Here is a 26,961-nt window from a genome sequence, read left to right as displayed (position 1 = left end):
AAATATGCGAAAGTAAAAACGCCCAAGTTGAGGTAATTTTTTAGATTGAGTCAGAGGAATTTTAGTTTGTACTTCGATGGTAGGACTAGAGGGGGAAAAAAGAGATTTTGATCGTGGTGTTTGATTTTTCCTTTTCTCCTTTTTTCCCCTTCTCTATTCTGCAGGAGAGCAACCCGACTTTAAGACTGCCAATTTTTTCAGGATAGGTATGTTTCGCGAAAGGAGGAAAAGGCATAGAAATTTTTAAGAGTCGGCATGGTGCTCCGTTCATTTGCTTTACACTAGAAATGATTCATGTATGGAAGGAAGATTTGTAATGTTAAAAATTAGGATATATATTTAAAAACTCTCCTCATTTGGACTTCACTTGGCAATTCAGAAGTAGAATCTCTGGCCAATGTGAAAAAACACTTATGCACATAGGGAAACTAATGTTACATATGTTGTTTCTAAACTGGGCCAGAAATTGTAGTTCTGCATTGCAAAATTAAGTCCATTTGGTAATATCTCTTCTGAGCACAACTGTGATCCCGATCCAGACATTTGTAATGATAAAAATTAGGATAAAAATTTAAAAACTCCTCTTATTTGGACTTCATTTTTGCGATTGGGAACTATAATTTCTGACCCATATGTAGAAACACTTATGTACATAGGGAAACTAATGTTGCACACGTTGTTTCTAAACTGGGCCGCAGAGACCGTAGTCTTGAAGTGCAAAATTAAGTCCATTTGGCTATATCTCTTCGGAGCAACAGACCCATTTCAGAGCACAGTTGTGATCCTGAAAGTGTCGCCGAAAACCTTCATGCACGGGACTTTTCGACTTTATCATAGCAAAATGTGGATTTTTGACATGATAGTGAAAAATTCTGAGGGAAGACATTTCAAGAAATTCTACTTACGAAACAATCCTTGGCTATGCTCCACAGCTTGACGATTCCAATGCAAATGAGAGCAATCTTGCAAAAAAATCCGGGGACTGGTCAAATTTGCGAGACACGCGCGATGACCGGTATTCTCACGGCGAAAAGCACACGAAGAAACGTGCCGAACGGGCCGAATAGTCGAGCCCGAAAACCGAATAAGTACCAGCAACACGTAAGTCTCCCCGCGGAGAAACACAATGGAATTCCACGACGGGAAAGATAACACAATTTAAGTTACGAACATTAAATATTACTCAATGATACTAAATTAACATACTCGGAGGACAATGAGCGTTTAAAAGCAGAACAACGAGATTAAAACATAAAACACCTCGCTATTCCCGGCCGTAATTGGGTTTGATAACAACCGCTCGGGAAAAATCAATCGATCTCAGAATTATTGCAATAAAAATGTTGCAGGAAAAGTATCCGGCAACTTACACGAGGATGCGTTTGGCAATAAATTCACATTAGCGAAGATCGAAAAACCGACTTCGAACTGGACTCAATATAACAAGATATACCATAGAACTAGTAATACTGCGATTTAAATAGCTAGGTGAGTAAATTGGATAAATGACCGCTTAGAAAAATATAATTTGATTCGCGCACGTCTTATGTCTTAAGGATTCATATCACGGTCGCGGCACATTTTTAGTCACTTATTTAAGGCTGCTTAAGGAAGTGTGTGGAGACGAGCCTTAATTTAAGCATGTAACTGTGTCTGTGGGGGCTTAAAAACTAATTTAGTTCTTCAAAACGCGCTCGGAGGACAGTGTCTGGGTGTGGGGAGGCGTCTTGGGAGTCGTGTCACGAAAAGCGGGATCCGACTGAAACACACAAAAAGAAACAATCATTAGCTTTTTATTATTCACATTGAATCGATGTAAATATGTCGCAGGCGATTAGGGTGCCAGGTCAAAATGTCCAAAAGAAAATGTCCAAAAGTCAAAATGTCCAAACCCTGAATGCCCAAAATCTAAAAAGGCCAATATCAGAAATGTCCAGCAGACAAATAAGTCGAAAAGTAGGCAATGTCCAAATGTGAGATTAGCATTGGTTGAGTTTTATTGGATTTTTGGTGCAGGTTTGCAAGCTATTTGTGAATGCGCCACAGAAACAGATGCGTCGGATAATGGAGATGCAGGTTAAGAAAAATGATGATAACATTTTTCATGAGCAGGCAATTCTTACTATTAAAATGCATTAGTGATTTATTTCCAAATTTTAAGTGATATGACAAACATAACAAACATGGCTAAATTACCCATTGTCATGAAAAGCCAAAACAAAAACAAAAAAAAAAAAAAAAAAAAGAAAAAAAAAAAAAAAAAACCGCCTGAAAACAGTAGTATATAATTACTCCTACCATATTTGGACATTATATTGTCTGCTGGACATTACTGATATTGGCCTTTTAAATTTTTGGGCATTCAGGGTTTGGACATTTGTTTTTGTACATTTTGACCTATTACCACGATTAGTCCAGTGCTCCCATTCTATGTCCGTCAGAAGTTCCAGGATCGGAGCTTTTTTGTTTCCAATTTCTCCTACTCCATGGCTGTCAAAAGTTCCGGGATTCAATTTAGATTTTTTCAAAAGTTCCAAGAAAGTTCCGGAAAATGCAACAAATCCGGAATATCTCGGGAATTTAAAAAGTTCCGGGAAAAATCTAGGAAAATCTCAAAAGTTCCGGAATTCGGAACTAGTTACGGGAAATAGGAGCACTGGATTAGTCAATGTTATACAAATACGTAGGCAGATAGTCATATATTGACAGTTAGTGAAGTTTTGTAACTTTATGATGAAAAGCTCACGAGATTTCAATATTTTGGAAAGAATGATTCATTGAAACTACGACTCTCCTCATTCATTCCTCTTCATATGCACCTCATATATTTAAGTGTTAAAGATTTAAAAATTCTGTGTTTCATGACTGACTGTAAACTTCAACATGAATGTTCGTTCAGGAGCTGAAAACCGTTTAAAATACTATCCTATCATCCAAATGTTTACAAAGATTTCTTCCTTACAATCAATGAATTATTTTCTCTAAGATTAGCAAAAGAATCAGAATTTCAATGCAAGTAAGAATATTTGTGTGTTTGCTTGGGCATTTGATTAAATGCCTGATTTGACGATTGGTCTGCGAAAAATTAGACGTAATAAGCTTTGACCAGGATTTTACAGAAATGGCGAATGATTTAGGATTTACCATCGAATGTTAACGCCTGTGAGTTATTTCAAGAAACTGTATCACTCATTTATGGCATGTCAATGTGATTTCGGACTGTAAACTTTAAGATTATCCAACGATAAAAAGTCTTACTACGCATCACGATGATTAAATGTTTCCTGCTATCTCAGTTTAGTAAGAATGCGACTTATAGACGGCAAATTAAATTTTCTCAATGCATGTCTTCATCGACATTGCGAGGTTTGTCGTCGGGCTAGCTGTCTATCGATTTTCAGTAAACGGCTGATGAAGTAATTGGTTTTGTGAAAACTTTCTTGGCAAACCGAACAGTCAACACGACATTTGCATGTTTGATGTTGCCAAAAAATACAAATTTATGTCCCCGAAAGCATTTTTAGTCTTATCATCATTCATTTTTGTTGGACAGATGGACAAGGTCTCCGAGCTGTTATACAAATGGAGCTGCTTTTGGGAGCTGATTCCAGAAAAAAGCTGTGCCTTCGACGCACTCGCGGATCCGGGTGTGGGAAGGGGGACGGAGCACATATTCAGACCTTACTCTGTAGTCGTTTATCTTTATTTTTTTGGGGGGGGGGGGTATGAGGGTCGTTTGTTTGTTACCTGTAAGATATTGATAACGCCGGTCTTTTCTTTTCTGCTACTTTTTGTATCATTTTACTCTAGAAATGAACGGCTTATGCAAGAACACATTTTCGTTGTCATGAGGCAATTTTCATCACCTGTATTTCAAAAATTTGAGTTTAAACTGCTTAAAAGTCAGTTGGAGCGTTGAATTTTTCTTCAAAAAAATCCAGAGAAAGACCCCCCCCCCCCCCCGAACACAAACACACCCTGCCATGCTGAACAAAAACGCGGTATGAACATTAGGGCGGTCACATTCCCCCGATAAAATAATTATACTAGTAGACAGCTACGCGTATTCTTCTTCGAAATTTCCCTTTACTTCGGGTGAAATTGCGAATGAAATTCTCTCCAAAATTCATGAGTTTCTAAAAAAAAATTGTGTTTTATCAAAGGAAATTACGCAACGTCCGACGGTACAAACGGCGTTCTTCCTTAGAACGTCAGATCGATCTCCTTTCTGGCGAGGCAGTGGCGCGGCGTGGCGTGTTTTGCGATAAATCGATTGATCTACCATTTATATCCATGGAAAAGGATCGATTATCAAGATTTTTGCAACGAACACTTTGATAATCGATTCTTTACTACAGCTTCAAATGGAGAAATATCGATAATCAATTCTTCACGCCACGCCACTGGTGTGAGGCCTGCGTTATCATCAAACCCCTGCATCCACTGTAAAACTGCGTTGGTTCAGCGTGTCCTGCTTAAAATGTAACCCTAAATAACCCCCTCCCCCTTTAGAACCCTATCCTCTGGTCCATCCAAGGCGAGGAGAGCACACGCAGTCTCCGATCGTTCAACCTGCTCGCGAAGGCATCTCGTGAATCGAAGGAGCAGCGGAAACCGCGGGAAGACGCAGGGACGACGGAGAAGGTCGCGCGACGCGGTCGCAGACAGCGTGGCTAGGCGTCGCGACGCCTCGCGGAAAAGACTGCGAACCGCACGTTCTGTTTATTTTACAATCGCGCGGTGCATACGTGCTACGTGCGCCGGGCGCTTCGCGGACCACGCGGCACGCACGGGGCTTGCCAGGCCCAAGGCTGGCCCGGTCCCCGCTCTGGACTCCGACACACAGTGGATCGAATCAACAGGAGAGGTCGGATAAAATTTGGAAATTTTAAACGCTTATAACTCCGTTTATACAGAATGTTGAGGTTCAAAAAGTGGTTTCATTGGTTTCCGCGTGAAATTTTCTCCTCAAGGCACCCCTTGAAATTCAAAATGTGACGAAATAAACATTAAAATTTGCAGTTTTAGTTAAAAATTTCACATCCGACCTCTCTAATTGACTCTATCCACTGTGCGACGCCGGGTGGCGCTTGGTTGATAAGCTGGCGCCGGCCGGCTGCATCTAGAGGGCATCGCTCGCCGGCAGACACCCGGTTTTAGTCACATTCCGAGACACGTTTCGGTGGGTATGGATTTGATCGAAAAGAATCGATCGAAAAGTAAAAATGTGAACCGTTTGACGGAAACCGGTCGACATCGATTTGATTGACGAATGATTAGAAAACCTGGTGTCAAATCGATCGACATAGATCTATTGAAAAATGATTGTAAAACCTTACAATTCGATCGACATGAATCGATCGAAAAATGATTTTAACACTCGGTAAGAATCCAACCAAACTGTCGCTCGATTCACGGCGTTGTAGATCGATTCACGCGGTTGCCGATCGATTTACGAAGTTGTCCATCGATTCAAGGGGTTTGCGATCGATTCACGGTCGTCGATCGGACCACGGACCACGTCCATCGGTTTATATTTTTATTTTTCGATCGATTCATGTCAATCGAATCGGCACCGGTATTTTCATAATTTGTGGATCGAATCTGTGTCGATTGGTTCACGTTTTTATATTCCAATCGATGCATGTCGACCGGATGCATACTATGAGTACTCTAATCCGTACTTTTCACGAACTTCAAGTTGGGTCGCCAATGTTTTCCAATTTGAAACCCGAAAACCACTGCGTCGGAATTTTTTTTATCCTGAATTAGAAGGACTTCAGTTTAAAATTTAAGAGATGATACGCGCTAGTGGAACACAATTTCAAGTTTCCACGAGCCATCTGAAAAAGCTCCTTCAAGTGTCTTGATTAAAAGGGTGTTGGTGTGCCCTTTCCGTCTCTGAATAGACTCGGCTAATTTCGACTGTAAACCGGTGAGTGTAATGCAGAGAAGGTAGGGCGGATCTCCTGACATTGTTATTCAAATAGAATAACAGCGTTCCTGACCGCTCTTATTAGCATTCAGAAATGAAAACGTGTACATTTTACACAACGATAAACAAATGAAAAGTTTAGATCAAAACTAGCAATGACATGACAGGTTCCTAAAGAAGGTAGGCGGTTAGCTAGAGAACAGTCGATTTAATGTGATGTAGATGCGGAAAATACGTACTTGTTTTCAGAATATAAAATAGTAATGTAGACCATTTCTCAATGTAATTTTGAAGGCACAATAGGAGAAAGAGAGCCCAGAACAATGCGTCCGTTACCTTGACCCAAAACATTAATGCAATCATTCCAAAATTAGAGCAGTTATCGTCCTATGCAACAGACTTCAAAATAATGTCTCTTAGATATTCATTTATTTATTCGGAAATTCCGAATTTCCGTCCTAGGTGCGGAAGAAGTAACAATTCTGGAACCCGAACTTTGGAATTTATCTAGCTGAGCAAGACAACCAATACCGGTGACACGGTTTTTTTAAAGTAGATTTATAATCTAAATGTGCATTAAAATTCACTTAAGTATACAGGCTCAGAATACGTGCACCACATGCATTACGATGAATGTTATTTAGATATGCATAGGGTTGTGCGAATTTTTCTGGTACTGAAAACTCACATATTTGCGTGAATATTCAATATTCAAAGAGGAAGCGTTAATCTGGCAACCTAAGTAGTTTGTGGTAGATAGCTACATCGCGGAAGACTGTTCATTCCCTATTCATTTACGGGCATGTCTCTCTTCGATGGATAGCCCTCGCAGCACGAATGACCCAGAGAGCTTTCGTAGACATTTAAAAAGTGAATAGTGAAAAGGCCGACTGACCGAATGCACTGCGTTTGGCGCAATGCGAGAAGTATTCATGCAGTCTTGTAGGCGCTGATATGGGCTGTACGCCGCGCCGCGCGCCGACCGCACTGTTTGGCGCGATGCGTGAAGTATTCTTACAATCTTGCAGGCGCTAATGTACGTTTAACGCCGGCTGCACTGTTTGGCGCGATTATCTGAACTCCCGTTACATTAATCGCGGCATCGATTAATAGAACTTAAAAAGCCCATGTTGTATTTTGACGCCGCATAAGCATTTTAACGTTGCCTCGTTTTTCCCGAAAAAAGTAAGGTAAGTTCTTTATACCCTGGATCAATACTCAATCATATCACTTCATTTATCATCAGAGGGTAAGAAATCGATGATTTGTCAACACACTAACCTAAACTAGCGTAACATAATAATGCGTTTATTTTCCAATTGTTTCCTGCTTTGCCAAACTTCTACCTTAAATTAACTTCATTTTAAAATTCGCGCAATCCTGTAACAAATTTTAAGGTTCCTATTAGCGTAATCCTTGTGCCTTTTTTGCGCAATCCTTAAATATTTCCTCGGACCTTTCGCACGATTCTGGATTACCGGCTGAGTGAATCGTCCGCATCCTTGATGGATTGTTCGATTATCACAACACAGATCAGTCAAGAGGCCTATTCTTTTTCTTAAACAGACGATAACCGATAATTTCGTGGGAACTCAAACCAAGCGTGTCTAATGTCTACGGCGAATTTTATTCGCTACCTCGACCTTCACTTACGTAACTGTTAAGCTACTTCGGTTGCACCGCTGAAGATACGGTTGACACGTATTATCGGACGATGACATAACTAAGACGCCGAGCATCGAGTCACATTTCATAATGTCATCGTAGCTCATAATTTCATTTGTGGGAAAGACAAGCGCGACAACGTACGGGATCGCGAAAAATCCTTGCAGTTCGTAAGCAACTGGCATTTGCCTTCATCAAAATGATCATCACCCGAGAATTAGTGGGCACCGATTGAAGTATGTGGGACGAAAAGTGTGAAAAATCACTTTTTTTGTAAATGCTGAGTTTTTCTTCTCTGAGTTTTTCTTCTCTAAAGCTCAAACAGGGTGTCTAGTATTTTTTTAATTTTGAAAAATCCTGATATTTTCCTGATTCTTCCTGATATTTTATAGAAAATTCCTGATTTTTTCATTTTGTAAATTCCTGATATTTTCCTGATTTTTCTCGACTCCTGGCACGGTAGGCAAAAAGCAGTAAGACTTTCTCCGCTGAGGAGATTCGCGTAGGAAAAATTCCTGATAAAACGTCCGATTTTTCCGATTTTCCTGATATTTTCCTGATCGGCCAAAATTCCTAATATTTTCCGATTTTTCCGGTTTTTCCTGATGCTAGACACCTTGAACAATTTCTTTTGAATGAAACCCGTAATTTTATCATATCCCTCTTCAACCAGCCGAGACTCCTCCCCGATGTAAAAATGAATTTCCCTTATACCCTACATTCCTGCACTCATCCTACATTCATTTCCGATTACTTCGAGTCGGATTATATTTATAGCTCAATAAAACGTTTGAAAAGACAGCGGAGAAACAAATAAAATTCAGTACCTCAGCATAGAATCGGAGCGTTTTTAAACTTTGGACGTGCTGACACAGAGAGTGCAGCTCAAGCAAAACCTTTAAATTCATATTCTTCACTTGTGGTGATTGTTCGATAAAAATACGACGATTTACTTTTGAATACGCCGACGTAAATACTACAGAGTCTAACGTTACTGTATCATTGAACGAATGAAAAAAAATCCTGAGAGTCAAATATATAAAAAGAAAACAATACCTTTGAAGAATACAAAATACGTAAACAAATCGACGATAAAGATGAATCCATATTATTTGTGAAACAAATGCAATGAATGATTGAATGAATCAAAGTACATCATAAAAATCCAGTTAAAATACTGAAATATACACTGACTAGATAAAGAAATATGATGAATCAGTTGATTCTATTTCCAGCTTAAACCGAGGGTTGGGAAAAGGGGGGGGGGGGGAGGGGGTTGCAAAACGCAACCCTCCAAAGGCCGGAGGTCGAGACACGTATTAATATTCAGAAAAATACTCACAAGTAGAGGTAGTGTATATGTAAACAAAAACAATGAATGAATCAAAATACACTCATAAAAATCCAAGTATAGAGAAAAAGACTAACATGCTATGCACGTACTAGATTGGCAAAAATTTTGAATAAGGGAGTTTATTTCTAGCTTAAACCGAGGGATGGGGGAAGCTGGGGGGCTGCAAAATGAAAACCTCCAAGGCCGGAGGTCATATTTGGAAAAATACTCACATGAAGAGGTATAGGGTACACGTAAACAAATACCATCAATGAATCAAAATACATTCATAAAAATCCAAGTATAAGACTAACATGCTATGCACATACTAGATTGACAAAAATTTTGAATAAGGGAGTTTATTCCTAGCTTAAACCGAGGGATGGGGGAAGCTGGGGGGTCTGCAAAATGCAAACCTCGCATGGCCGAAAATCGAGGGGGTGTTAGAATTGGGAAAAATACTCACAGGAGGAGACGTTCGGAGACGAACAGGAGCGTGTATCGGCGGAGCTATGCAACCTGTCGAGCACTAATGGGAGGAGGTGAAGTATCCAATCTCCCAGAAGGGAGTCAAGGTCACCAAAGGGAGAGGAAACCGAAACCGATCTGGACTCATCCGGGAGGGTGGCACTCGCTGGATTGAAGGCTCAAAAGTCTCGCGACGACGAAGCGAGCGGGAAGGCTGGCTCTCGGCGCGGCGCGGAGGAGCAGTTCCCCGATTCTACGCCGCCGACGACTCATCTCGCTCCGGGAGGGTCGATCCCCGGCGAGGAGTCGAGAGTCGAGAATCGCCCGAATTTTCACGCGTCGCGTTGTGGCACAGCTTCGAGCTTTCAGCTGAATCGCCGGCCGCAGCCTGGGGTTTTTACTTTCTCGTTTTTCGAAAAGTGTTCAACTTGGAGGAAATGAAAATCAGGGTTGTCGCAGAATTTGGAAAATTAAATTCCCTGACAATTCCCTAATTTCACTGACACATGTCGGTGACATTTCCTGACAGTTGTACAAATGGATTGCATTTTGCAAAAAGGAACCACTAGCATTGCAACGATGCTAAGATTGTGCAACTTCATCTTTTGCAATACAATTGCGGAAATCGTGAAAAACTACGAAATTTAGATGGTAATTTTTGTCTTAAATTTACACTTTTTAGCGAGTAAAATAGAAACTATTAATGGATAATCGGGTTTTTCCTCCAAGACAAAAGAAGTTGCACAATCTTAGCAACATTGCAATGGTGGTGGTTCCTTTCTGCAAAATGCAATCCAAATGTCAGATTGTCAAAAATACATATATAGTTAGAAATAGTAATGTGGCAAAATTGGACTTTTTCGAAAAGTTCTCAACTTGGAGAATATGATAATCGTGGTTGCCACAGATTTCGGAAAATTGAATTTCCTGACAATTCCCTAATTTCCCTGACACATTTTGGTGAAATTCCCTGACAATTGAACGCATGTCAGATTGTCAAAAAGACAAATTCAGTTAGAAATAGTTTTCTGGCAAAATTTGTTGTTCGAGACATCAACCCCACTCTAAAAAGCAAAGAAAGGGGACTTGACGATTTTCCCTGACATTTTCGTTATTTTCTCTGAAATTTCCAGGTTTTCCCTATAAAATTCCCTGTCGTTTCCCGGTACTCTCCGGGCTCGGGGAGCTCGGCCGCGTAGCGGCCAGGTGGCGGAGCCTCCTAACGTTTAATACGAACTTACACTGTTGAAAATCAAAGAGTGAAATCTACGTAGCGCCAAAAAATACCCGAGTGATATGAGTGCGAAGTGAGATTAGCACACGTGAGAAAAGCGTACAACACTCTGTAGAAAGAGTGCATTCCGCTCCGTATTCATAACAATCGGGGTTTTCGGGCGCTGTACAGACTCTGGCAGAGAATCCCACCCTCAAAATATTAACGATTTACGATGCGGAAAATTGCGTTGTGACGCTTTGAACCTCACCCTGTCTCGCAATCCAATGATACCGCGAGACGCGAAGAGGGAACGATCCGACGAGAACAGCCTCCAAGGGAGCACTCACGAATCGAGGAATCGATTCATCGAATCCGATGACGACGCGGCGCGGGGGCTCGGATCTGGGGGGCGGAGCCGGTGGGGGTGGGGGGCGCAGGATCGATAAGACGGGGTGAGAGGGAAGCATTTTTGCGCATTTCCCATCTTCCGGGCGGACGTGAACGCATGCCCACCTCCACCATGACCTTCCGTAAAGGGGAAGCTCGGCGAATCTGGCGTCGCGACGCCAGCGCTCGTGCGAAAACGACGCCCGGTCACTATGTAGACTAATAGGACAGTAGTATGCCTCCCCCTTTTTTCGTTTCCCACCCCCACGCTTCCCTCCGATCCGCGCTCTGCCTTCCAATCTTCGTCCCCGTATCTCCGTGCTGCGTAGTTTTGTGAATGGGATCCGGGATATTTACATCCATAAAAACTCTGCTCGTTAGGAGCTTTTCAGCGCTACCCGTCTGTCTCTGCCGTCCGGATCTATTTTTACCATGGTTTACGGGCTTTTCAGACTCCGAAGGTTTCCTATTGTGCTTGCTGGGGCTTGAAAGTGTCCTTGGCTCTTGGGATGCTTTCGTAAACAAACCCTCTTCTGCCGCACGTACAACTTTCGCGAATGCCCGCCCGATCGGAGTGAATAATGCGATTTCGATGGCCGGGATTGCCGCAGCATTTGGAGGATGAAAATTCCTGAAATTTCCCTGATTTTCCTGACGCGTTTAAGTAAATTCCCTGACAGTTGAAGATATGCCGGATGGCTGAATAGACGCAATTTGAAACAGTTTTCGGGCAAAATTTGTTGTTCAAAACGTCAAACCCATTCTCAAAGGCAGAGAAAGGTGAATTAACGATTTTTACCTAACATTTTCATCATTTTCCCTGACATTTCCAGGTTTTCCCGGACTTTTCAAAATTCCCTGGCATTTCCCGGTATTCCCTGACTGTGGCAACCCTGGATGACGCATACTTTTCAACTGTCATACACTTGTCCTTTAGGCAGCAAAACTTTTTATTTATCGTCATCCCGTTAACGCGAGGAAAACATGAAGTCACAGCAGACGTCAAAGTTGAATTTCTACTTTTTTCACGGAGACATGACGATTTTTTCTCATTTTTTTCAATTTTTTCCAAATCAGGATAGTCCGAATGACTTCACACCTGTTTTTCACTTGTTTTCGAATTTTCTTTTACCTCAGGGTGCGTGCGTCAAAATTACTGAGTTGTTCAGCTTGCGTTTGAATGAAAAGAAAGTCAGAAATTTTTCCATTGCGCAGTGAGAAAAACGGCTTGAATCCGTGCAGTGGCGATTCTTGAAAATTGGCGTGTACTAAAAATGAGTGTACTGAATCATCACCAACACTTCTTCTTCTTCTTCTACTAACGACTAGGGCATGGCCCTGTTTGTCAAGCCTTCGAGTGCCGAGCACAAAATATTAAAAATATAATAATTATCTGTAAAGATTCGTCAAGTCAATAAAACAAATAGCAACAGGAACATTCCATCATCTTCAGGAGAAGAGAGCCAGCTTTGTGCCCATCTCTTAGGCGGTCGTCCAGGCAGTCTTTTCCCTATGGGTTGTCCAGTCATACAAACTTTTGCCAGTCTCTCTTCATCCATTCTGTCAACGTGCTCCGACCACATCATTCTCCTCATCCTAGTCCACTTGGCTACATCTTGCACATTACAAGCATCCCTGATGGACTCGTTGGTCTGATGATCCCAAAGTGTAAAGCCCGCTATTTTTCTTAAGACCTTCATTTCAACGGTGCGGAATTGTTGTTTGGTGCGCTTTGTCTCAGCCCTGGTCTCTGCGGCAAATGTTAACACTGGTCTAACGATTGTTTTATAGACTCTGACTTTACTTTCTCGGGCCATGTATTTGTTGCGCCACACCATCTCGTTGAGGCATCCGGCAACTCTCGCCGCCTTGAGTGCCTGGTCTTGCACTTCGGTTCCTAAGTCCTTTGCACTTGTCAGCAATGCTCCAAGATATTTAAACTCCATCACTTGTTCGATCATTTTACCATCTACTTCCAACTTGCATCGTATAGGGTTTCTACTGACTACCATACTTTTTGTCTTAGCGGCGGATACTTTCATATTGTACTTCTTGGCTGTCATATTAAATGTATGCAAGATTCTTTGCAGTTCATCTTCATCACCAACACTAAGATGGCAAATCCATGAATGTGATCCCCAAAGAAACTGTGTGAAAATGCTCTATCATGTTCCAACATCTGAATGCGTCACTTTTCTGACGTAAGAAAGTAACTGCATTTTTAGGGATGAGTTCATTGAGCTCTGATGTCTGTACAACTCCAGGCTTTTCAGGGCTCACTTCAAAGATCAAGATATACCATTGCATCAGAAGAGCAAAAAATACGGATACTTTACTTTCTAACGAAACTATAACGTTATGGTTGTGCGTGCATCTGATCACTCTACGAAGGGTCCAAAATCAACACGTGGATACAAAACGAGACGACCGTTCGCCCGAATTTCATGAGCCTGCATTTCGATCGGTAGCTCCTCAGAAGGTGCAACCGTGCCAAGAGAATTGGCTTCTCTGAGGCATATAAATCACGTTCTGGACTCCATTTCCGTCCCTCCCTCCACCCTTCGCCTGACCTCTAGCACCTGCAATAGTTCTCGAACTTTCTGCGGAGCGAGCGCATTCTTGACCAGTATGCGACCATTCCCAAAGGCTCAAATATTTTACACCCCCCTCCCCTCCCAAACCGAGTTTTTCCCAAAGCAGAGCTCCCGACTCAAGTCACCTAAGATTGGCTCACGCTGATGATGATGGGAATAGAGTTGGATAGGATAGGAGGGGGGAAGGTACGCAGGGAGTACGGTGTCTGCTAAAATTTAATTTTGGATGTTCCTCATTGTTTCTGATATAATACACAAGATTTCCTGATTTTCCGCGTGAATACATTTACACTCGCTTGACTTTAAAAATCAACATGTTGACATGATTAGTTAAATCAAATGCTTTAAAAATGCTTGAAGCACACAAAATTTCTCCATCCATGACCGGTTTTCCTGACATTTTCTGGCAACATCGTATTTTCTAATTTTTTCTGGTTTTCACTGATGATAGACATCCTGGTTCGCGGTTACAAATCTCTGATTGAGAGAAAAATTTGAAGTACATTTCTCTCTGAATCCTACTTTGCCATCAAAAATAAAACATTTTCCTGTTCTTCCTTTCTTTCAACAGCCGCGTAGACCTAATCAGGAGAGGAGAAGTTTTTGCCCAAATTTAGGAAATTTTTTTGCCCTAAACCTTCGAAGAAATATTTTCATTCGTGTAAAAGAATAAACTCAGAATAGACCGTGTTTATTAATCTTTCTTTAACTTGAACTGCGTAAAAAATAAAACAGCAAACTTAAGAAAGGTCAAAGTTCAAGCTTTAAGTTAGTGAGAGTCTGCACTACATCGAGGAAGATTAGAAAATGATGGTCCTAAGTGTCTGTGCGTGAGTGAGTTTAAAAACAGTTGGAGCCGTAGGGTTTCTTAACAAAAGAATACACTGCTTCATTTCCTTGAGCTCCTCGCCATACCGTACACGCACTGAAAAGCTTCATCAAAGTTTCATACAAAGAGCCAAACATAGCTACGAGAGAGGTTTTCCGCAACTTTGCCACACTTTAAGAAAATGCTGGAGCTTCGCCCTCTGCCGCCGTTGATCAAAATTTCCTCGACCTTTAGATCAGCTTAAAATAAACTTTCCAGTTAGGAAAATTGAGAATGTTTGAGGAGTATTCATGCAAGACTGAAGTTAGAAATTACTCCACCGACCGCAGTTTATGTAAAAAAAAAGATGCAAAGAGGGAAAGTTAGTCACAATGCTTCCTATCCTTCGAATTACGAATAGTCGATCAAGACATTCACGTGTAGCTTAGGAGTGATAAAATGGGAGGAACATTTTATGGAGTTTTCATTCCAGTCGTTCTTTTTTAAATCGGTGGTTGAGGTCTAAAAATGCCGATCTTAATCTCCGGGATAAACGTTGCAAATCTCCGCTTATGTCTCATTTTTGTTTATTTACAAAAAAGCAACGAACAGTTTTTCTTGAATTTTACTGCAAATGTCCTTTAAATGTTCGAATCGATTCACAAAAAATTTCAAAGACATTTTGGTTTACATAAAAATTTCATGCAATTTCCTTCCATTCGTCCTTTTTTACATTGATGACTGACGTCTAAAAATTGCTCATGTTTTATTTATGTATTTATTAAAAGAAAAGCGAATTTACCAACATTTCTTCTTGGATTCGTCGGTGAACTCTCTTCCCTTGCTTGAATATATATTCACAGAAAACAAGGGCATCTTTGGACCAATATTCATTAAAAAATTAACCCTTTATAGAAAATATTTGAACGTTACAATACTCTGGAAAAAAATACATTGGATCTAGAGTCCAGACTCTTGAAAACATTGACAAGAAAAAGGACTCTTGATTCAATCAGATTTAAGCTTAAAACAAAAGGAAATCCGCTCAAATTAAGAGGCTTGGTTCTTGATTTAAGCTAAAATCTGATTGAATCAAGAGTCCTTTTTCTTGTCAATGTTTTCAAGAGTCTGGACTCTAGATCCAATGTGTTTTTTTTTTCAAGTGTAAGGTACGCTTTTTTTTAATTTAGCCTTTGATATCAAATGATAAAATTGACACTTTGAATTATCATTTCAGTAAAAATCGTTGCGGATCGTACGTGATTGTTACGCGTAATTTGAAAACACGAGACAGTCTTATTAAGCTGTTTAGAGGAACCAATTGGCGACTTCCAAGAAGAATGATAGCCGAAACCGCTTCATTACCCGTGGCATGTAGTCTAATTTACCTATTTCGCATTGTTGGGATGCTGCTAGCAACACAACCGGTTTTCGCCGTGGCTCGCAATCATTTCAAGTTGGGCTTAAGACAGACTGGCAAACTTACTTGGTATAAATCGCGAGTGTTCTTCTGACCTTGACCAAGCCGCACGCAGCCGGTCGTTTGAGATGCCTTGTTACCTGTCAGCAATTATCATTCCCAACCATTATTACGGAGACCTGACTGGCTCCAAAAGTGGGGCTTCCACGAGGCGAAATTTGCTATCGTCACTCGCAGATTCACTTTACGCCCATCAAAGTCACCACGAGGCTTTTTTTCACTCGGATCGCCTCTGTGAATCCATTTTCAACGCATGACGTCATAATTCTCGTTAATTCGAAAAAAATGGCAGAGGTGTGAATAGAAGAAAAATAAAAGTAAAGCATGTCGGATGAGATTGAGGAGGAAACGAACAGTAAAGTAAATCAGATTGAGGAGAAAACAGCAGGAAAATATAAATAAGAGAATGAGAAAACATAAATGATGCGAACAAGGGGGCTGTTAGGGTATGCCTCCCCCCCTACCTCCAAAAAAAAAGAGGTTCGAATAGAGTACCTTGTATTAGGAGAGGTACGGACATGTCAAAATATGGAGCTCTTATAGGGCTCGAAAGGGTAGCCAACCTTCTGGCATAAAAAATGTCACTGCCGATCTGCAGATTTCAATATCACACTAAGAAAACCGAGAATGGTCATAAATGAGCCGTATTCCACGAAAGTGAGTTTTATACAAAAACTAAGCCAAATACGTGCTTCTAAAACGACGGGTCGTGAGAATGAAGATGTTGCATGTGTGAGGAATTAGCGATTTGACTTTTGATTCTTATGTAAAAGTTCGCGAGTAACACGATGTGGCCACTGGTTTTCTCTGAAATCATCTCCCAAGCTCAAGAAAAGCTCTCAAGTTGAGGCCAGAATGGAGGGGATATCCCACGCTATTCTGAGAGTCCACCTCTACATCAAGACAAACTCTCCATGCAAAGATAGGGATCAAATACATTACAGGGATGCAGTGTTTCAGTTTTAGAGTCTCCAAATAAAGTGGCAGCCCTGTCAATGTATTTGCTCCCTATCTTTGGATGGAGAGTTTGTTTTGATGTAGAAGTGGACTCTCAGGATAGCGTGGGATATCCCCTCCATTTTGGCCTCAACTTGAGAGCTGTTTTTGAGCTTGGAATATAATTTCAGAGAAAACCAGTGGCACCATCGTGTTTCTCGCGAACTTTTACATAAGAATCAGTGGTCAAATCGCAAATAACTCACGCATGCAACATCTCCATTGTAATGATAAAAATCACTGTAGATGATTTGAATTCATAGATTGGCTGCCCTTTAGGGCCCTAAAAACTCCACGACCAGACCTCAAAATTACCGACTTGTCAAATCTCCCTATATGTATAGATACTCTGGTACGAACTTCTGCTTTCGATTTCATGAACATGAATGCCAGAGTTCTATGGATGAACCTTAACAACCTACTGTGCGAGCACAGGATGGGATATACGTTTGATATATTAGAGGTTTATCCGTGGATCAATAATTTGACAGCTTTAATCAGAGGCAGCTCAACTGCGTTTTCACGTTGCCTACTTTCACCTCGCGTTTTATTTACAGCCGAAAACTAATTGTAAGCACAATCATGCATTGAAACTTTCTAAAAATTTGCCGAGATTTATGAAAAATTTCGACTTAAAATGTTAGTGCAGGACAATTCACTAGGTTTTGTTAAAAAATTTGAAGCTATGAAAAAATTAGAGGGTGAGCATGGAAGCCATGCTATATGAATCGGTGAGAACGAAAAATCCAAGTCGGAAATATGAAAATTATCAAGAGGGGCAAGAAACTGCCCGGTTGGCGGAGAAGTTAGTGTCAGAAAAAACATTTTGATGCCAAAGGACAAGCATTTATAGACACTTTGAAGGCCCTAGGTTCAATAGAAGTGCACATCTGTAATACCTTTTTACGAAAATTTAAAGATACCAAATTGAGGTGCTCCATTCTTACTGGCTCAAATGTCATTAAAATCATTCAAATTTTGAGAAACAAAGAATAAAAAAAATTCAAGTTATACAAATTTTGAACTTTCAGATCTTGATTGCTAGGTTTTTTAAACTAAATGTTTGAACCGAAATACCGGTTTCTTTATAATAATTTTAAAGTTCCGTTTTCATTTTAAAATGAAGAGTCGATTTTAAAACCTCGACTTGAGATCTCCTTAACAGTCCCTCGAGTACCTTGAAATCTATGGGTAACTTGAAACAATTTCCAGGATTTCTTAAGTTGAGAAACATACAAGAAGCATTTTGAAATGTCAATTTCAATTACGTCAAGACGGAGTGTAGTAACGTCTGAGGGTAGATATGACGTCATCACCCCTTCCGCTAAAAGTTGAATCACATATTTCGTGGGAGTTGCGTTGCGATTCCGCAAACCTTTCGGCGCTAAGATAACATTGACGGATGGCGATATCCATCCAAAAAGATGCCCCGAGCAAGTGGCCGTCCATTTATAGTTCGAATGTCAGGAAAACTCTTTTATGGTTGCAATATCGTCAGGAAATACCGCTAAATGAGAGCTCAACTCAAGCAACCATCATAGACTTTCGGGTATTGGTAACATTATCTTTTTACTTGCTACATTTTAATCGGTTTTTTTTTTGTTATGAGGTGGAGAGAGAGGAGCCCTTGAGGTGTGATCAAACAAAATCCCAAAAGATATTTGTGAGGGGAATAACTTGTATTCAAAACTAATTTCAGTATTCTTTCGTTTGGCCACGGTGACCGGATTTTTTCTCCATTCTCATAGTGAATCCTGGATTCCTGTGGGTCATACTTCTAGTCGGCCATAAGTGGCCCTTTCTCTCAGGAAGGCCTCGTATGGTTTAAACTGTGATTAAGGGAGATTTAAGGAAGTCTTTAACGTAACATCATAAAAACGAAACGTTTCAAAAACTTTGAGTGAGATTCACAAAATTACCTTTGAAATAGATCAATGCAAGGGATTTAAGTATTTTGGCACCCAATACAAAGTACAAAAAAAATATTCTGCGATTTTGATAAACTTCAAGAGAAGAGCAGACCTGCCTTGAAATTTTTCGAGTGAACACGCTCCCGCTTCACCCTAGAAAAGAGAGAGAATGAGGATAGAAAGAAAGAAGGAACAGCGGAAAGAGGAGAGAAGAACGCTTGTATTTGGAAATTATTCATGACGAAATTGACTGAAACAAAGTACAAATTAGATACTTTGAAATGTTGGAGCTTTTCCAAAGGTTACCCCCCGGACCCCGTTCCTCCCCCTTCCCCCCATTCGAAGTACCTGGATACGCCTATGCAAACCTTAAAAACATGTTTTCATTCAAATTAACTCGAAAAACGTTTTTTCATTCAAATTTTGAATTTTTTACAGTGAAAAATACTGTAATTCCTCGCAAGGATCTACATCCGAAGTCATTCTCTTCCTTAAAGAAAAGAGCTGTTCGAGTAACGACTAAGAATACGACCCTTAAGATCTCCGTCGGGGAATTAGGAGCTGCACGGAAAAAAAAATTGCTGATTCAACAATTCAATTGCTAAAAACAGTGAGTGCAATGTTTCAACGCAGATTTTACAACAAAAAAAATGCTACTTTAACCACCCCCGTGGTTAAATTAGTTTACAATGTGGTTAAAGTAGCATTTTTTTGTTGTAAAATCTGCGTTGAAACATTGCACTCACTGTTTGTAGCAATTGAATTGTTGAATCAGCAATTTTTCTTTCCGTGTGTCAAAGGAGAGTATTCCCTAAAATCGGAGCCAAAGTTTTCCTAAAATCGGTGAGTTCCGTGACGGGAGCGACAGCGCTGCGAGGAGATAAACGAAAACAATCAACGAGAACAAATTGCACAAAAGGGCCCTCTTCGCGGGAGTCGGTAGATGTGCGAAACGGGTGAGCCGCAGAACCGCACATCGCGGGCGAACAGAACTTGATTAAGATAGAATTACTCGGCTGTCAGAGTCGATAAAAACACATGTTGATCCATTAACCTTTTCCCAAGACCTCGGGGTGGGTCAATTGGAGCATGGAGAGACACGGCTGTATCCCCCGCGCGGCGCGACTGACCGTACTGCCGTGCTAAGGAAAAACGCCGTATGAGCCTTCAGGCGTTGCCAAATTTCCTTCGACAAATCACGAGTTTTCTGGCAAATTTGTGAATATTTTTTCTCCAATTTCTTAGAGGATTTTGTTCGTAATTTTATCTAAAAAGTCTGAAAATTTCAAGGAGAAATATGCCTAAAATTCTTCAAAAATACATACTTTATTCGGGGAAATTTGGCAACTCTCGAATGTTCATACGGCGTTTTTCCTTAGCATGGCAGTATACCCCTACGAGCTACGGTCTGCCTCCGTCGCCAGATGACACTGCGAACGCCCTCATTTAATTTATTTTTGAGAGACGTTCCTTTTTTTACCGCCCGAAAAAAAAGAGAGAAAAAAGTGAGACCGTTGTTGTTCGGGTCATACGCGTAATGTCAGGCATGGGTGGAATTAGGAACTTCGTGTGGCGAGGGTCAAACGTCCGACCAAAAGAGTCTTGAGGGTCACAGAAAAAAGCCCAACCAAGGGGGTTCTGGGGGTCTACTGCCGTCGGCGCGGCTGCGAGTTCCCGAAAAATCTTCTTGGGGGGGAAGGGAGGAGGTCCGGAGAAAATTTGGACGAATTGAGTTCTCTAATGAGCAGCATCCAACAATTTTTGCCGAAAATTTAATTCAAACACCACTTATTTTAAAGATAAAAGCTATGCCACGCATTTGTTTGGCAAAATCTCTCACATTTTTTGAGAGGAGCTGCGCCTCCAAAAATCATGGAGATTGCCCTTAAATTTGTGAAAATCATAAATTCCCCAAAATGAGGAAATTAGAGAGAAATATTCTTGGCGGCGGTATATTCTTCCATAATATTCACGGAAAAATATAAAATAATCTACCTTTTCATTTTTCGGGCTTACTCGACTTACTTGATTTGTCAGAATAACTAAGATTCTTCAAATTATTTTTTCAAAAATTTTCTTTCCTTGATGTCATTCTAATTTTATCTGCGATACTAAAAATAGGAGCCGTCCGATAGAAGATTGAAGCAAGTAGTGTGATCTTCCTTCAAGCAGTGGATGGAAAATGGACAAATATTGAGGTCACACACAGCGACAACATCACGTTACGATCATTACTGAAACTTTACGACCAAGTTAAGCAACTACTGGACGTTAGTGTGCGGTCTCTGAAGCTCTGAAGCTTAAAATTGAGCGATTGATTTTTCCGGCTTTCGCTGACTTGTCATTGTCGTGCCTTGTAAACTGTCAACTTACGTGAAAGGAAACGGGCCAAACTTTCCAATTAGATCTCGATTGTCAATGATTGAAAAGGCCTCGCAAGTTTGAAGCTTTCGTAAACTTGGTGACTGACAAAGCTTCGAAACTCAATGGACCTCCTCATCTTCAAAAATGAATTGGAACCTCTCTATCATACCCTGCCCTTCAGCTCTCCGACTCCCAAAATTTTCATTATATATTACAGTGGATCTATGACAAACTTAAACAAGCGAAACAAAAGAGATTTGTTTTTTAGTTAAGTAGCTCAAATATACGATTATTGCATCTGGAAGGTCTGAAATTCACTGGTGACTTAACGTAGGAAATTTAGGCATATTTTAGCTACTCACTTTAAGAACTTTACTATATACAAAAATATACATTGATGAAGATTAGTCATTCCAGTTACACGCACTATTTCTCGCGAAATATAAAATGCAATAATCAAACACAGTTCCTAAAATGAAAAAACAAACAATATAAGTACTTCTAGACACTAAACTTAACTTGGAAAGCAGAAAAGTGGAGTTGCTATATGGATGGCGTTTTGTAATTCTTCGATTGAACAACATTTTGCGACTAGGATGTACAAATTCTGTCTCAGTTTAGAAACAACGTATGTATCATCAGTTTCCCTATGCACGTGAGTACTTTCATGAATGAGGTACTTCAGATATTGTAGTTCCTTATTACAGAATCACGTCCAATCGGTCCAATTGGGAAACTGCAACGCATAACGGCGGCCATTTTGAATTTCGTGTGGAGCTGTAAAAGCGGGATCTCATCTGTATCAAATCATGTCTCTAGCGTAATGTACTTTTCGAAGCAAGAAGCTTAAAAATTCTGCAATTTTTCGCACAGATTTTGAAGTTAAGCTTGAATTCCAACATCCTCTAGTGTGCTCATGGTGTTTTTCGAGCCGTTTTCCGCTTGCGAACGACTCCTCTTTCCACCCTGGCAAAAGTTTACAACAAACCCGTATAACATGTCATCGCGTGTGTTACTAAAGTCACACAATTTTCTCAGAATAGATCCGGGAAAATTCGGAAAATCAGGAGACTTAAATTCTAAATTTGTGTAACCACCCTGCGCATTGTAAGTTCAGGAGCTGCCCTAGTAAAAATTGGCGATAGGAGCTACGTTTCAAAATACCATAGGAGTTCTTATAGCCGACTGAAGAAGGCGATAGAAAATCATATAGCTGGCTGTAGAAAGTGGAAAAAATCATACGGTCGGGCTACACGAAGCGATAAAAAATTATACAGCCGGGCTATAATTCCTATCACCGGGCTTTACACTTTATCGCCTGGCCGTTGATTTTTCGCCATCTGCTATAAAAGGCTATAAGAAATTGTGTAGAAATTCGTGTGCTTTGTAAATCCTTAAGTTTGGGCGGAATCACCTTAATATTTACAAAACGCACATTATATTTTCCTTTACTTCATATTTTTTTTCATCAATTAAAATGAGAATAATCCATACAGAGTGTGCAAACATTTCAGTCATGAGTTGAAAAACGCTGACTCCACGACATTAAATATTAGAGCCTAACACAAAGCGGAGCGGCGGCGCACTGGCGCCTACAAACCTAACAGGGATACTTCACGCATTGCGCAATGCATGGAGTATCCCTGTTAGGTTTGAAGGCGCCAATGCGCGTTCCGCGCTGGCTGTCCGCCACGCGCCGCGCCGCGCCGCGCCGCGCCGCGGCGTACCACGCCACGGCGCTTGAAGCAACTATTTAACACCAGAGGTATTGCACAGTATCATACGAAATTAAAGGAGCTCCAACATATTAGGAATGGCAGGCATCCTTCAAAAGTACGGAGCTTTCCTCGCAAAATAAATCAAGATACTGCGGCACAAGAAGAGAGCGGTAGTCAGCGGTAGCATCCGGAATTAGCAACGATTAGCATACACGTTATCGCCAGGCTGTTGCTTAGTCGCCATCGGCTATAAAAGGCTGTAAGAAATTGTGTTGCCGGCTAAAGAAGCTATTGGAAATCTTACAGCCGGCTGTAGGTCTATATGGTATTTTGGAACACAGATTCTACTGCCAATTTTTACCAGGGTGCGGATGCAACCAAGTTTGAGGCAGACCGATTTCCGTAATTTTCTGCGATAGGCAGGGCGCGGAGCGCTCACTGAAGGTTAGGCCGCATACAGCGTTGCCATAGAATTCAGAAAATGAAATTCCCTGCTTTCCCTGACTCTCTGGTGAAATTCCTAGACAATGGAGTTGTTGCATATGTGAGGAATTTGGGATTTGACCTCTGACTCGTATGTAAAAGTTTGCGAGAAACACGATGATGCCACTGGTTTTCTCTGAAATCATCTTCCAAGCTCGGAAAAAGCTCTCAAGTTGAGGCTAAAAGGAGGGGATATCCCACGCTATCCTGAGAGTCCACCTCTACATCAAGACAAACTCTCCATGCATAGATAGGGAGCAAATACATCGACAAGGCTGCCACTTTATTTGGGGACTCTAAAACTGAAAACACGGCATCACTGCTAATGTATTTGCTCCCTATCTTTGCAAGGAGAGTTTGTCTTGATGTAGACATGGACTCCCAGGATAGCGTGGAATATCCCCTCCATTTTGGCCTCAACTTGAAAGCTTTTTTTTGAGCTTGGGAGTTGATTTCAGAGAAAACCAGTGGCACCATCGTGTTTCTCGCGAACTTTTACACAAGTATCAACAGTCAAATCGCAAATTCCTTACACATGCAACATCTCCATTGAGGATATGCCAGATGCTTAAAAAGTTTTCAGGCAAAAATTGTTGTCCGAGACGTTAAACCTATTCTAGATAGGAAATGAAGGTGACTTGACAATAATTTTTCCCTGAAATTTTCGTCATCCCTGACATTGCCAGATTTTCCCTGGCTTTTGAAGATTCCCTGACATTTCCCTGTATTTCCTGACTGTGGCAACCCTGCGCAATCTACCAGGAGGCGACGGGGGCACCTAACACTTCCAAATGCGCTAAATACGACTCGAAAATGAGAAGTTCCTATTGGCAACGTTGCAGTTTTTAATAAAACGAGAGGCTCGCGGTCGAGGATCATCATTTACGAACGTGGAGCTAATGCATTCTCGCCATTCCGTATTCGATACTCGCGAATTCGCGATCGATGACGCTCGCATTCTCCTCGAAATTTGATAGATCACCGGTGAGTGTAAGTATCATGGACGAAGCGCTGGCAGCACGACCGGACGTCACATTCGTATATCAAATCCCCAAGGACGGGTCAACTGCAAACTGAAATTGATGAGCATTCCGTCATGTGAAATAACGAAAAAAAAATATTGAAAATGCTGATGATTTGGCTTATTATGAAAGTCTCATCAGTCGGTCGAAATTAAACGTAAGGATGGCTCAATTAAACACCAATGCGACGCATTAAACTTAGTAACTTGTAAACTTCATCATTCATTCTTTATTTTTCATATAGTACAGTTTCATCGCAGTGGTTTCACGCTGAAGAAAAATCAACAGCCTGTGGGAATAATTACCAGCGAGATCAATTACATTGTGGGCAAATATACTAGGTAATGCTCCGGAAGAAATGTTGGATTTTCTAGCTGAACTGTTGATTATGTTCTCACCGATTCACCGATACTAAGATTGAATTCAAATGCAGAAATCTTGATTTTCAGTAAATTTGTTCTCATCGTTTCTTTCTTCCCCTCTCCCCTCTCTAACCCTTCCCCTCCCTCCCACCTTTTTGTCTTATACTAGCAATAGTGTTATAATTAAACTGGCACTACAAAAATTGGCCACTTGTAAAAGCCAGACGGACAAAACGGCTGTGAAAATGGACCACTAGACAAGGTACGAATTTCAGCATTCTGATTCATGTTTCTTCACCGAAATTTCACGTAAAACACGATGCGCACAACGAAAATTATCGAAATCAACTCCTTCCAGAGATATTTAATGATTCTTGGTGCGTGACTTGAAACCAACCGCTCATGAAAACTCAATGCTCTACGTGATTCACATCGCGCGCTAAACATTATAATGAACGTCTCTGCGATAAAAAAATTTGGCAGCCTCGATCTTGACGCTTTGGCTCAGCTTTAGCAAATTACTTATAGTTTGAAAAACACATGGTGAGAAATGAACATTGCTCGATTGAGAAGCTTGCTGAAACCGTTGTAGTGCGCGATTTGACTCATGTAGAGCTTTGAGTTTCTTGTGAGCGGGCAGTTCAAATTCCTCGTAACCAATGTGAAATAAAAACTGAAATATCTTGATTAGGAGTTGGCTTCAGTAATTTTCGTTGCGCGAATCGTGTTCCACGTGAAATTCTGGTTAAGAAACATGCATCAGAATGCTAAAGTTCGTCCCTTGCCTAGTGGTCCATTATAGTTTTTTAATTTTTCCATTTTTTAAAGGATACCTATTTGCATATGAACCACGATATGAGATCAGAAGAGGCATACATGGAATTCTTTAAATAGAGCAAACTTACATGTGTGAAACCTCGGTTACAGTGGGCTAATTAAAATCCCGACAGAGCATAAGGTGCATTGACTCCAGACTCACTAACAGATACAAATTAGCGTAATTTAGTACGTGTTATCAACTCATTGTAAAGAGACCTGAGTACATGAACAATAGCCTCTGAGTTATAAGCTCAATGACCTCCCTCGAACGTTCGCAATTTTGAATTAGGTGAATCTAAAATCTACGTTTTCTAAGACCTAGAACTATGCTAGTGTTTCGACGTTAGATGACTGGTGTCTGAAAGAGAAAATGATTACTGTAAACTTGGATTTTAGAGAAAATACCGAACCTTAACGTGGAGTAGTATAAATACTCACAAAGTAATATTTAAAAATGTCCATAAAATTCCCATCAGGCTTTGAAAAGGTGACTAACTTTGATATCTATATTCTTGATTCTGCGCGTGCCAGAATTTTGATAATCAATCACAGACAGATATCGAAGTTCGTTACCGTTGCGGAGTCTAAACTAATTATAAGATCAATTCGTCATATTGGCTGTGGCTTTCAATTGAGCTCCCATTTCGGTCGTTTAATCGTACTATCCTAAATTTTATCATATATAACTTATTCTTGTGTGCACCAACGTTGCTCACCGCATGACGATGACAGACGTGGTGAAGCGCCTTCAATTTTTGATATAAGCAACACGCGCATCCCTAGAACACGAATAGATGCATGCAGATCTAATTTTTCCGAAGCAACGGTCAGTATGAATTGGACAATGGGCATTAATATATTTGAAATCATTTTCCATACTAACATTGCAGTTTCGTTGGTGATAACCACCTCTTGTCGATTTCAGTCCCAATTTTTACCCTCTCGCAACTCATTAAATGGAACAACTTCAAATAAAAGTGCAATGACACAGCTGCTTTTCCAAGACTAATGTTGCCGATAAAAATACCTAGAGAAAATCCAGTAAACATACGGTAAGAATAATTCAGTCCGGTTACTCACTAGACAACATGGTAAGAAAGTGGCAATAAAAACAAGTTTTCAATTTCGATTGTGACGTTCTAACGGGACCCCCAATAAAAATTTTATTGTCATGGGCGGTGTGACGAATCGACGTTATTTGGCGACATTGACAATAAAATGAAAGCGTTTCTATTATTAGTCAACCATATTGTTAAAGCGGATTTTTTTTACTTGGCACAGACTTCGTGTAGAGAAGAAACGCGGATTTGTAAATATGAGCGCCCGCTGGAAAAGGGACTTGCTTAAATACAATAAACTCAAAAATTAAGCTGCCTCTTCTGAAGAATATTACGAAATGAA

The 26,961-nt window shown here is 40.7% G+C and overlaps 2 protein-coding genes across 5 annotated transcripts in view; both read right to left on the bottom strand.

Annotated features, from left to right (window-relative positions):
- The window catches only part of LOC109032095 (protein FAM13A), a 105,524-nt gene that overhangs the window by 46,949 nt on the left and 31,614 nt on the right, over window positions 1-26,961 (bottom strand). For 3 of the 4 annotated variants that reach the window (XM_019044050.2, XM_072302697.1, XM_019044053.2), the window contains exon 2: window positions 906-1,759. The gene's annotated coding sequence lies outside the window, so the exon portion shown is untranslated. Of the gene's footprint in view, window positions 1-905; window positions 1,760-9,399; window positions 9,607-26,961 lie in introns of those variants that run through there. The other variant, XM_019044051.2, reaches the window with a different exon arrangement.
- Window positions 1,676-13,067, bottom strand: LOC140225136 (uncharacterized). Its single transcript, XM_072302903.1, has 2 exons — window positions 12,540-13,067; window positions 1,676-1,759 (listed from the first exon to the last, which is right to left on the bottom strand). The coding sequence occupies exons 1-2, from the start codon at window positions 13,065-13,067 to the stop codon at window positions 1,676-1,678; spliced, it is 612 nt and encodes a 203-aa protein (XP_072159004.1).

The sequence above is a fragment of the Bemisia tabaci genome, chromosome 7 (genome assembly GCF_918797505.1).
Source record: "Bemisia tabaci chromosome 7, PGI_BMITA_v3".
NCBI lineage: Eukaryota > Metazoa > Arthropoda > Insecta > Hemiptera > Aleyrodidae > Bemisia > Bemisia tabaci.
The sequence above is the reverse complement of the archived record's forward strand: the minus strand, read 5'-3'. Positions and strand labels throughout refer to the sequence as shown.